The 13,505-nt window shown below is 40.2% G+C and overlaps 1 protein-coding gene across 1 annotated transcript in view; it reads left to right on the top strand.

Moving 5' to 3' along the window:
* Window positions 1–13,505, top strand: part of PDE11A (phosphodiesterase 11A) — a 138,147-nt gene that overhangs the window by 88,061 nt on the left and 36,581 nt on the right. The window contains exons 11-12 of the mRNA XM_072874404.1: window positions 11,652–11,798; window positions 11,904–12,011. Coding sequence (XP_072730505.1) covers window positions 11,652–11,798; window positions 11,904–12,011 — 255 coding nt within the window. The remainder of the gene's footprint in view (window positions 1–11,651; window positions 11,799–11,903; window positions 12,012–13,505) is intronic.

Raw genomic sequence — 13,505 nt, 5'->3', positions numbered from 1 at the left:
AAAAATCTTTTGTTTTCCCTAGCATATACCCTACACAAGGAAAAAAAAAACTTTTCTTTGCTTATTTCTGCCTCTATGCAATGTTCTGGCTGCAAACCGTTGTTTGTCATAAATGTTTACTGGTATTAATTTTAAATTATTAATGGCAATATTTCTATAGGCTTTTTTTTTTTACAAAATATTTTACAGAAGGAAACATAAATGTCCTTCAAAGGAAGAAGGTAGTGTCCTTTTTAAAGGCTTTTGATATTGCCAACGAGTTCATATTAGAGCTAGAACCTTTTTATAATTAAAACTCCTGAAAGTGAAGAATGGGAAATAGCTGAGAAATGTTTTTCTGAGATTATTCTGTTTGGCCACTGGGTGCCATCCTTGCTCCACTTTAAGGCTGAGCGCCTAGCAGCATTTCTGTTAAGCTGTAAAATCCTGAAAAAGGTAAGACCAGTGCAATTTCACGCCATTGTAATGTTTGTGTGTGTGCATGTAGTGGAATATGTGAGCAGCACAGGCAGCGTGTCCTTCTTGCACGAGTCGCCAAGAGACTCGGGAGAAATATCCTTACCGGTTCAGCCATGTTGCATCCATAGCCTTGTATCCAGCAATTTTTTTTTTTGCATTCTTCCATCAGCTGGTAAGAGTGAGGCTGTACTGAAAGACCTGTTCCCACACACGAGTGTGTGAGTGACTGTGCTCCTGTGCAGTATTAACTTAGGCTCTGGGATTATTTGAAGGAAAAAACTACATGGATGCACACTTGTTTTCTAAATCAATTCAAATTTGGGGTGTATGGGCCTGGGTCATCCAAGCAAAACTATATCTAGCATATATTATGTAAAAAATGTTTGTGATTACAACCTTCTACAGGTTATTTATTACACTGTTTCATTGTCTGCCTAGGGGGGGTTCCTCTATTGTTTTAGTCTCAAAAGTCTCTTGTTTTAGTCTGGGCAAAATCCCAGGCAGAGTATATGTACTTTCTAACAGAGAAATTATGTCAGTAGTTCTGTGTTTTTAGTCTTCTAAATTTAAAGTGTAAACACTTTAAATGTATGAGAAATAGACTCTAGCACTTCTCTTTCTTGCTGCAACTGTATGGAAAATGTGCAGATTGTACCCCAGGCAAAAACAGGAAACTGAATATTTTATGAGGCCATTTCTGTGAAGCGTTCTGTCATCTTGTGCTTTGCAACAAGCTACACCCAGCTCTGAACACACACAAAAAAGCTGAGAACATCAGATATCGGTGTTTTCCAGCGCCTTTGTGATCCCCCTGCACGTAAAGCATCCTGTTTCGTGTGCTTAAACGTTAACTCAACTAACTCTGCTTTCTGTGCTGCCATGCAGCAGTGTGTGTTTTGTCCCAGGCATACAACAAGCTTCTGGACACACAAAAACCCCCACCCCAAAACAACAAAAAACAATTTCTATTTATGGCCTTCATAAACTCTACTGTTAAACTGATTCTAGGTATCTACTTGTGTTATCTGTACTTTCCCGGAAGGAGACCCGTTGCTGCGGGTGGTGGTAAGGAACCATCTTCACAGCAACACCATGGCAAGTTGCGGCAAGACCTGGTCTGTGGGTAGCGCCTGCCCCGGGGTTGCATGGCAGTGGCTTGGGGAAGACCTTGGTGAGCTGGGTGCTGTGTGGCACAGCAATGCAGCCCAAGGAGGGTCCTACATCCAGCTCCTTGCCTGGCTCATTTCTCACTTGTCTGCACACTAACTGCCTCTGTTTGAGTCGGTGGTGGCTGAGGTATTTGTGCACCCCACAGCTTTGTGCCAGGCGTTGACAATCCTCAGTGTCCCTAAAGTGGAGTCACACAGACAGACCTCTTTGCTGAGATTCGTATCTCCTCGGCTGATGCTGCGGTCCCTGTGCAGCACCGTCTGAGCATAAGATAAGATGTTATATTCAAAGCATTAATTAGGCAGATGCAAGGTGTCTAGGAGAAAAGGAGCAGTTACATCAGTCAAATATCATAAGGGTATTTTCATAGGGACCAGTTAATATGTATTATAAGACCTTCATTAAGAACCTCATGAATGACAAGAAACAAGTATTTATGGCTGTGTTGCAGCCTTTCCCCTCAAAGTAGTGATAGATGAAAGCAACTTTTGTTTAAAGAAAATTTATAAAGCTACTAATATATAGGTAGTAAGTAAAGAGCTAAATAAATATGATATTTAAGTGCCTCTTATTTGTTTTTGTTGAAAGAGCAAGATCTGTACGTCTTTTTCTCAGAAAACGTGTGGTGATTAGGTGTGAGTTGTGTGTGAACTAGAGCTCTGTGCTGTTGAGCGGGTTGTGTGCTCAGGCTTTCTCTGCTGGTGTGCTTTGTGGGAGGAAGGGTGCTATGGAGGATGTACATTCTGCTACAGGGAGAGGAGTTGGGCTCTGTGTTCGCAGTCCACCCTGCAGAAGCCTCACACAGGATAACCCTCTTGGCTCGTTAAACTGTAGCAAGATGAAGCTCTGTTTTTTTGGAGAATGCTCTTTTGGGCAATCCCGAGTGCTCCTAGGGAGTGATTTATGGATTCAGAATAGGATGGGTGGATTTCTTTTAAACCTGCAATCAGAACTTGACAAAAACTAAGGAGAAAAAGACAAAGATTAAACATATTTTAAGGATAATCACTGCAATGTTCTCTGTAGCTTTTCTGTAAATGTATGTTGTAAGTTTGAAGGTGGTTTTAGTATAATTTATTGTCTACCTGACAATATTCTGCTATAGCTGTCACTCTAGCGGATCTGAAATAGGACTTTCTCCCCAGTGGAACAGTAGCCCCCTCATATATTTGCGTAACTTTCACCACCAGTCACTGTACTGCCAGCCTGATTTGTCACAGGTGCTCAGAAAGAAAATTTGGTGCCCAGCAGGAACACCGTCGAGTGCTGTTGCTGTACACTCCTGCCGCAGCGCCACGGCCCCATGGTGGCACGTGACCAGTGGTCCTGCAGATTGGCTTGGGTGCAGGGAGTGCTGCTGGAGTACCCTGGGATAGAAAATAGTGTAATACCAGTGTATATACCATTGTGGCACTGGTAGGGGTTTTGAGGTTTTATTGGTTTGTTGGTTGGTTGGGTTTTTTTAGTGTTTGTTCTTGGCAACGCCTTCACTTCTTTCTCATGCGCTTTCTCACACCATGTGTCCGACTGAGCATTGCAGGGCACAATTTGGGCTGTTTACCACCAAAAGAGCCAGCTCCTCCCTGTGCCTTCACATCGTGTGCTCTGTGAGAAGAACCCTGACCCTGTTCTTTGACCCTTAATCAGGTTTTTTGTCTTCTGAGTCTTCAAGGAAGCAGCTAGAGCCTTCCCTCCCCTTCCTAGGTAGTCTTGCAGAGGAGAAGGCTACCTTGTATCCCTCTTCCCTCACCCTCCCAAATTTATGGGTATGAGGGGGTCAGTCTGCATTACCTATTCTGCTCTTCATGGGAGCAACAAAGCTGACACTCTGCCTACCAAAATCAAGTAAGGCTGTTGTGGGAAATGGCAGCCTGCATTCCTGACACTTTTGTATCACTGAGAAATACTTGCCCTAGGTTTGCTGCTTGTGTTTGTTTCAAATTCTGGGATGGAGAGTGAATAGACCCTTTTGTATGAGCTTCTCATCTGTACCAGTGGTCATAAAAAGTTGACAGTTGCTAGCCTGTAGTATGTGACACACTGGTTATTTCCTAATCACCATAAGCCAAAAGGACGTGAACACTCCCCTGCACGCCTCGGGAGATCATTGTGTCGAATGTGCATGCCCTGTAAAACTCGTCCTAGGCTGCTGTGGTTATGGACTTTGGCCTTAAGAATAATAGATGCTCAGACCATTAATTGCTTTTATTTTATGTCTCTGTTCTTTTAAAATAGAAATTTCTTGTTCCTTTTATAGGCTGCCATATATTTTGTTTCTGTGTACTAGGAAACAACTTTAACATCAAGGACGGATTTTTAGCAACATAAATAATGTATTTTGTGTCTTTTCTATTATAGTTTGTAACAAAATTTAAAATGTAATATTTTTATCTCTGAAATTTATTATTCCTTTTGATGGGTCCCAATTTCAGAAAGCGTCGTGTTCAGACAGGATTGATTGACTGATCAGAAACATTCAAAATACTTTCAGCTTTTTAGCTATAATTCTGGGCTTACCTTTGGAAATAGCACGTGTAATGCTGCAATGACATATCTTCCCTTGCCCTAGTAAAAATAAAATTATAAGACGACAAATCCTTTTCTCAGGCACATATAGCACATATACCAAAACCAGAAAGTAAGTACCATATTTTTGTCCTAAGCCCACAATGCGTGATAATAGAAAAATTTCCTAAATACTATATTTGATAGTGATATATTGCTTAATGGCTGCTTTTCTTGTTCTAATAGAAGGAGCAGAATAAATAGCTTTCTTAATGCTATGAAGTTTCTCTTTTAATTAAAGCAAATACCAGTGTTCATACTAAGCAATATTTATGTTTGGTAAATGGTCAAACCAAATATAACTTTTTGAAACAAGACTAAATGCAACTTTCTTTGTTCCACATTTCATATCTAAATTACATGTTACGCTGTTAATTTGCCAGTTGAGGATGAAGCAGTATGCACCACATATACGTGCTTCAGCTGCAGATTTTGAAGCTAGATGCAAGAGCAGCATTATTCTCGGTTTACAGATGTGAAACTTTGACTAAAGCAATGAATGACCTTTTCCAGGAAAGGGCCCAGACACCTACTGTGGGACTTTGGGCAGAGCTCAGGCATTTGATTTCACAGTTGCAGCCCTCTGCTTATCTGCTGGGTTACTCTGAAGAGGTTTAAAATACATAAATGCTGTTCCAGGGACTGTTGATGTCTTTTACATCTAAACAGTTGTTGGATAAAACATTCACAGAGTCTGGCACACAGAAGCAGGGAGTCTGGTAGACCTGACGGTAGCAAAGCATGTTTATGTGGCAGCGTGACGTCTCCGTATCTTAGGTTTTCATCCAGCTGCCTTCAGATGAGTCCAAAGCCCCACCCCTATCTCATTCCAGTCACCAGTTGTGGTTATTGGAGTATCCCTTCATATAGTGATCTCATTCAGAGAATTGGAATTTGGTGAAAGTTGTTGAAGGGCAAATAAAGTTGGGGATTTTTGACCCTACTTGAGCAGCAGCATTGGACTGGCTGGTCTAAAGAGCTCCATTCCAACCTAATTGATTCTGTGATTGTGGGCAATTTCACTCCCTAAGGCAGCAGCGATGCTGCTGTGATAGTCATGTTAAAAAAATCATTAGAATCAAAATCCAGAGGATCATACACATGCATACTTTAAGTCTCTTCCACACCCACTCCCCTTTACTGTAAACATGATCAAATTCCCTTTAAATGCCGCTGTCCTGCTTCTGCTGCGGTTGGTCATTGGAATCATTGGAAAAGAGGTGCTAACTCAGCATTATGAAGGGCAGAGAGATGCCATCCGCAGTCTGCAGTAACAGATGGAGGCCTTTAAAAGCCGGGTTGCTCTGGGCATTAAAACATCCCTGAGCTGAAACATGATTCTTTCCCCTTTGGAGAGAGTAAGAAATGTGGCTTTGGTCTTCCATGGTTATGAAGAAGTGCAAAATTTGTCCACTACCGCTAATAACTGACTATAAAGATACATTTTAAAAGGTGCCTGCAGCTATAAATATAAGCAAGTATTTTAGAGGCCTTTATACATGAAAAGAACCCTTTACAAATAAAAATCTTTGCCATCAGAAAATACTGTCTCCAATATGGCTTGATAGAAGATTAAGTGAGAGATAAAGAAGGCATCGCATTTAAATATTCTCCATTTTGATGCTTTCTGTGCAGGTTTTGATGATCAGCCTTTAAGGTTTTTCAGTTTCTAACCTTCTGAGAGAGATTCTAGGTGAAGAGATACTTGAAAGGGTAGTCTTACTTTTTGTGGATGTCATGTCTGAAGCTCCAGTTTCACTATAGAGTATAAATGAGGTCAGGTCCCGGCCCGCTATTGAAATCATAGTACATGGACTCCTGACTCTGACAGTGCCCTGGGAGTTAAGAGGCATACCATATTGTTTTGCCATTCTTTTGCTATATTGGGACGTATATTTAATGGGATATCTTTATATGTGTTATATATACTCAAGTTTCTTGTTACTTTTTCTCCATCAGTCTGGCAGTATTTTCTGATTAGGAAAACTTGCTAACCATTCCACATGTAATTGTCCCTAGGGCTGTATAAAAAGCGGACTGTATTCAGTAGTGGAAGTTATTGTTACAAAATAGTTCTGGTATCGCATGGGAAAGAAGCTGAGCATACCAAATGGCAGAATGTGCTTTTTTTTTTTTAATAAAGCCATACTGATATACTTATTAGTAGGTTTCAAAATGCTTTCCTTGCATAATAAGCACTGATGTCTTATCCACACACGCAGTAAAACTGAAGTACAGAGGGTTTAAGCTGACACAGCAAAGTAGGATTTCGGTCCAGTGTTTTCTGTGTTTAGCTGGACTGCTTCCATGGCAGTGAACGTTTTACAAGGAGAAAGAATGCTTTCTGAAGAACTTGCCAGTTTCCTGATATCTGATTTTATCACACTATCAAATATGGACATATAAGATCATGAAGAATATGCTATTAGAGGAGTTGGTGCAAAATTATTTAGTAAGCCTTCCCTGTCGATCTGTGGAATGATATTTTGTCCTGTGTTCTTAGTATCAAATGGGATCAAAAACTGTGTTTTCATATAACATGTAATGCTGAATCAAGTTATTACAATCAGACCCTTGAGCTGTAGGTGTCTTCTGTTTAAGAAACTCCTTAAGCAGCCTATCAGTGTGTGCCAACTTGTAGGAAATAAGGATGGAATACGAGGATTGTGGTAAGATGAGACAAAATGTAATCACCACCTTGAAACTGCCCTCTCTCCACCACTGACCCAGACTGTCTCATAACCAAATTCTGCTATAGGAGATTATTAAATATCCAAATTGCTATTTCATATTTGTTCCTGACACGATACAGTTTTTCTCTACATAAGGAGTTATCTCCCTCTGACCTTTTTTTTTTTTTGCTGACAGCATGTGACCTGTCTGCTGGTCTCCACTGGCAGTGCATCCAACTAGCTGGAATGAGAAGATTTTAGCTTAGTATAGCTGTCACATACTGAAAACTAGACTTCCAACTCGCACAGGAACTTTGGTTTGTAAAACTGTGTGGATCATTAGGGAAATCTGTAAAGTTTCTTCCCTGTTTGGAAGGGCTGGTAATGTGTTTCCAGATCCTAAAATAGCAAGACACCTATCATGAGCTTATAGCAGCTATCACACTTACAAGTTACTCAGGACAGGAAGCTTGCCCCCTTTCCTTTCACCCATCTCTAAGGGATCATTCTTTTAATATTTATAAACATAAACTGATTTAAATTTAATTTGTAAGAGGGCATTTAATGGTATGCTTTGCATATGTTTTCTCAACAGCAGCCATTGGCCTTTATGAAGGTACTAGTGTGGTGTATGACAGAAACTGAAAGTAGGATTAAAAGGAAAGCAATTTGCAGTAACGTTAACCAAGCTGAATGTAAAACCTCTCTCTCGTTCCGGAAATATGTTCAGTAAAAGCAGCAGAAGTCTCCCCTTTTGCTCATGTTGACTGATTGCAATCACTTCATTCAGCCCTTACAGTGGGAATGTTGTAAAATGTTCTGTGTATATGTGTGTGCATATTATACTGCATTTTTCTGACATACATTTACACACGAGCACATGCTGCCCAGAAGAGAAAATGAGTATGAATGAATACTTATCTTTATTCTTATCTAGTTGTATGCTAACAATATAAATAAACCATTTTATACAGCATGTGTTTTATACATACTTCTAAAAGTGTGAAATAGTTGTCTTCAGCAGCACTAAGGTGTAAGCATCAAATAGTAGCTTTTATTTCAAGTATTTAGCCTTTCAAAATTTCCCTAGAACTTTGACTCTTTAGTTTCCTAAAGTTTTCCTTCTTAGGTTTAGTTTATCCACAGCAGCCCAAAGGCTTATTAATACTGAACCAGAAACATTATTTTTCTATTCCCATGGGCTGTCTTTTATAGTGGCCAGAATTGGGACTTTATTGTTGGTAGAGGCCACTTTGGTGTTCCACCTATTTGGAAGTACGATGGTCATTAATGACATATGGCCCTTTGGCGATGGCTGATGTAAGGTAAGGCTCAACCAGTCGCTCGTCTCCTAGCTGTTCACATACACCAAGCAGGCTGTGAAGCGATTTACGTGATAGCAAAGAGCAATGAGGAAAGGAGAATCTGTCTCCAGTCCTGAATTGAATACAAAGGCGCTTTTCCTCCTTCTTGTACCCATCACGCCCCATCCCATGCTCATCTGAGTATGGGGTAGCCACAGACCTTGTCTTTATGCTCTCATTTGGGAGCGTGACATCCTGTTTTTCAAGCTGTCCACACGTGGTTATAGTTTCCCAGTCTGGTAACTGCTGAGTTTGTACTTTATTAGGCAAGACCAGTTGCCTTCCATGTGTTAAGCCCAACTTGTGGTCATGGTTCCTTTTAAGACAAATTTTTACTTTAGTGCCAAGGGGTATGGAGATGTGACCAGAGGAGGCACGTCCGGCTTTAATTTACCATAAGCTCATAGAAGAGTCATGCAAATTTTTCTCAAGGATGAAGAGCATTGAAACTGCTTGTTCCGCAGGGTAAAATGACTTCAGAGTATAATGTTCTTAATTGTTTTTAGAAAGGGGAAATTGAACTTCAAAACATTCAAAAGAAAGCAAGCCTTTTAAGTGATTCTAAATCACTGGGGTGCTTTAAAAAATAATTTCACTGTAACTTGAACTTTAATTGCCTGCCCCTTCCTCTTATTGTCATGGTACTTTCATCCCCTCTGTTTTCCTGGAAAAGAGTGTTGTTATTGCTGTTTATTTTAAGAAATCCACTGGAATTTGTCCTGCAGTGCAGCAAAATTTCAGGGATGGATATGTTTTAATATTCTGCATTATGAATATTTTTTATATCTTTGTAATTAAAAAAATGAAGTTTTAATGACTGCTCTCCTATAAACCCTGGACTGCTGCATTTCCAACATAAGAAGCTGAGGACAGACAATGCCAGGTGCAGCCAGAATATTGCTGCAGCCCCACAACATATCATTTTTTAACATTATTCAAATTAGTCTCAACACTCATAATTCTGTTGTTTCCTTTATTGCTGTTGTAAAGCAAATGGTTCTTTTATACAAATGTTATTTCCTGGCTATTAATTCAGCAGTTATTTTGGATTATGGCACTCCTGTTAAATTTAGGAATGTAAAACCTCATAAATATTTAAAAGTTTCAGACTGACGTGGGAAGAAATTGTTTTTGACTTGCTTTGTTAATATCCTGTTGTTCAGTTTGTAATAGATTTGGAATATATTGTTATTTCTCTACTGTTTGACAAAGGGGAAAACAATTGTAGTTGAGTAACTGCTTCAAGTGTTCTCCCTTGAATTGTAACAGGCTGGTAAAAGTGTTTGTTTCCAGTAAAAAATAGCAAGGAAAATATCTGTTTTCCTTTAAGAGGACAAAAACCCTGAAAATTTTAATCAGAGCCCACTTCAAAGTTAATGAAAAGGCAGTAGTAGGTTTGTAAAGATAGTTTTGATAAAACAATTTCAAGTAGGTCTATTTACAATCAAGTGCTTCTGTTTCAGCATCTTTGTTATTTAAACTCCTAAGGAACAAGGAAGAAAGAAGGACAAATGTGTTTCTTCCCTCGGAGACATTTTATAGAGAGTGTATTTACTATGCAATGAGTGTATCCATAGAATAAATATTAGTATGCATCTTGAGTATCCCCAAAGCTCTGAAGAATAACTGAACGATAAAAAAGTCACAATTTTTGTAAGACCACCGAAGGTCTGGACAGCACAGTCTCTGGGGCAGCGTTCCTGTTTCACACCTAACCGTATTTTCTTTCTTTCTTTATCTCAGAAGTAAATATATAGCTTTTCAGCCAGATCTTTAAGGGTGTTAAGGTCTAACTCCTGTTGGGATCATCTAGAAGTATTTCGAGTGTTTCGATAATTATTAAAAAAAAGATGCTGAATTGATTCAACCTGGATAAGTACACTAGCAGGCTAAGTATGCAGTTAACAAGCTTACATCTCTGCCTGCACGCTCCAGAGATTCTTCAGCTGTGCCCTGGGATGACACTTGACTTGGTGGGTTTGTTGTATTTCTGATGTCAGTTAACCTCACTGGGTAATGCCATGACTTTTTGTGGTATTGGCATGCTTTACTGGGTGCTGAACTGAAAAGACTTTTCTTCTAGCTAGCAAGTAAGTTAACACTGCAATGTTAATACTATTTTATGGCAAGTTTACACCATCTTCTCTTATGTTGTATAGCTAAACCAGCTTAATCTCTGCATAACGTAATTATTGAGGTGGCACTTTCCCTTTGGCTAGAAGAAGCTTTTTACATCTCAATAACTTTTTGTAGTTAGGGTGCAGTACTTCAAAACACAAGTTTTCAAAAAGGAAACCATAAGGTGGTCACATAGAAGCTGTAACTGTGAAGGTGAACTTACAGTTGCATGAACAAACCGGTATTTTATGCAAGTGCGTAGTTGGATGTGCCACACCAGCTGAGTCCATGCGATTTTAACTAATTCAGCATGGTCCAGCTCATGGCCTGTGGGCTGGATCCAGCCCCTTTGTGAGGTTTCTACCTGACCCATCACCTTCTCACTGCGGGAGCCGGGGAACAGATGCTCCTTCAGCAAGTGCAGCCTCCTCCACCTGCCCTCTCTAGGGAGACGAGTGGCAAGTCCAAAGGGGCGTAAGGAAGGGCAAACAAGCCCGTGAGGGTTGTCAGCACCTCCGCCTGGCTCCTGCGGGTGCTGCCACTGGGCCAGCCACAACACATCTGTGCGCACAACTGTATGCATTAGCTAGTCCTGCACACTCATTCTTATGGTTTTGTGTGCATGGAAAGCTCATTCCTCTCTTACAGACAGAACAAAAGTCTGCTGTTACATGGACAAAGCAAAATGTAAGGCTTTTGCTCTTGTTTATTGACTTACTACATAATCAGCATGTTGAAAATTATTTTTATTTTACTTTGAAAAGTACTTCTGCTAGACATTTCTTGTATTACTCTTTTGGTTCTATGAATGTGTAGCAAACAGTGTAAAGCAAAGGGCACTTGTATGCTTATGAATGCAAAGACATTTGGATGAAGAAATTCTGCAGAGCAGTATATTTACATTGCATTTCTGAATGCTAGCAATTAAAATTCACAGCTGCTGGCTGTCCAGATGTTTCTTGCATTACAGCATTGTAATTTGCATTGGAATATATTGTGTTACTGCAGTAGCTGTAAAGCGGTCAGATCTCACAATCTAAATGCTGTATATGGGCTCCAGTTGGGATGGTGAGCGTATTTCCTGCTCATACCAGGTTCTTCTCCTTCCCGCTGTTTCCCCGCTCTGTTAGCTTGACATGTTTGTATTTCTCAGATGAAGACTTTTATTGCTCGGCATTCAAATCAAGCAGAGGACATATTGGCAGGTCAGAACTGATGTATGGATGGCTTCTTGTAAGAGTGACACAGAAAAAAAGACCCAAGTTTTGAATCAGAAGTTTCCCTTTCCCTTTGGCATTTTCAGGCAGCAAACATCCCTCTGGTGTCAGAGCTTGGCATTGATGATATCCATTTTGATGACTTCTCGCTTGATGTGGATGCCATGATTACTGCAGCCCTGCGGATGTTCATGGAACTTGGAATGGTTCAGAAATTTAAAATTGACTACGAGGTAACCATCTGCGCTGCAGAGGTATCTGCCGCTTTTGTCTTGGCACTGCTCTGTCCATTTGTACACTTTTAGTAGCCCTGATACAATTTGTACTTTTCTTTTCAGACGCTGTGTAGGTGGCTTTTGACAGTTAGGAAGAATTATCGAATGGTTTTGTATCACAACTGGAGGCATGCTTTCAACGTCTGCCAGCTAATGTTTGCCATGTTAACTGTAAGTATCCAGCTACAGACACAGTCGCATAAGAGCTTTTATTGCCATGTTGCCGTACCTGTCTAAACATTTTCCAACATTTGATTTCTTTTCTAGTTATTATGATACTCATTCATTTCCAATAGAAATGCACGCAGAATTAGGTTATTCAACTTAAGGCGGCACATACTTGGCAAAACCTTATAGTGTTTTAGTGACAGTGATATCACAGGCACATTAAAGTGGCTGGAAACAGATGGCAGTCTTGGAGTGAGCTTGTTATTACATATCTTGATCTTACAAAAATGTTTTTCTTTTGGAACTCTTTGATTTGATATTTATTTCAGACTCTTAAATTGGGAGGTACAAAATCAAGGAAGATTAGAATCCCAGTAGTATTTATTATGTTGATATTTATTACCTTCTTATCCAGCTTTATCTAAAAAGTTTTAGAAGGCATTGCCTTAAAACATTTTAAGATTATCTTCCAACATAGCAATCTAAGTGAATCTTGTGTCTCTATTGGACACTGTAACACTTCTGGGTTTTATTATCACGTATCTCCATCAGTACCTGTAACTCCTCTCAGCATACAAGTAAATTCTGTTGAAAGTACCACTGCTCTTACTTGCTTGCTCTCCCTACCCCACAGCAACCTCACTGCATGAAATAATCCATGTTTGGCTAGTTAAGTCTTGTCTATGTATCAATAAAAAGCTTGGTCGTCCTGGACGTTTAATATTCTGGTTAATATGGCAAAGAGAAGCAACATGTCTGTGTGCACACAACACTTTCCGCTGTACTTCACATTTTGGGTTTGCCTTCTCTCCAGATAAAAATAAGAATTCAAGTTTTTCCATTTTTTCTTCATGTTCAGTTTTAATGGCCGGAGTCATCTATTGTGAACCTTAAAGTGGTCATAATAGTACTTCTGCAAGTATTTATTTATCTGGGATATCACGTGCTTGTTCCCTAATTTTTAATCACTGAATGTTTATGTTCTCATTGCCGGCCGGTCTCTGTGGTGTGGCTAGAGTGTGGACCCTGTCCATAGAGGTGGAGACTCCACAGCCTGTGCCATTCGCAGCACAGGTCAGCGCCGTGTTAACGTGGACTTGCGACAGTCTGTGGCCTGTTACCTGCTCACAGGACACAGCTGTCTTGTGCGTGGGTTCCCAGCTTCCTACTTCGTTTGGCCTTGTCTCTGTGGCACAACTGTGTGTGTCGGGCGAGAAAAACAGAGTATGACGTCCCCTAGCAGGTAGATGTAGGTATAGTGCTAGGTCTGCCCCAGCTATGTGGGTTTGTTTCTGTGAGAGCTTACAGAGGCGTAGCAAAGTTGTACCGTACGCCGTGAGACAAAGGAAATGGAGACGTTCAACGAAAGAGAAAGGTCACCTCTTCTGGGTGTGAGGCTGTTCAGCTGAGCAGAATTAAGGTTGTTTCAGCAGGCACTTTCTGAGGATCTCTAATGAAATCTCATGGTAATGTGTGGGCAAATGTCGTTTTTAAGGT

The sequence above is a fragment of the Ciconia boyciana genome, chromosome 10 (assembly GCF_034638445.1).
Source record: "Ciconia boyciana chromosome 10, ASM3463844v1, whole genome shotgun sequence".
Taxonomy (NCBI): domain Eukaryota; kingdom Metazoa; phylum Chordata; class Aves; order Ciconiiformes; family Ciconiidae; genus Ciconia; species Ciconia boyciana.
The sequence above is the reverse complement of the archived record's forward strand: the minus strand, read 5'-3'. Positions and strand labels throughout refer to the sequence as shown.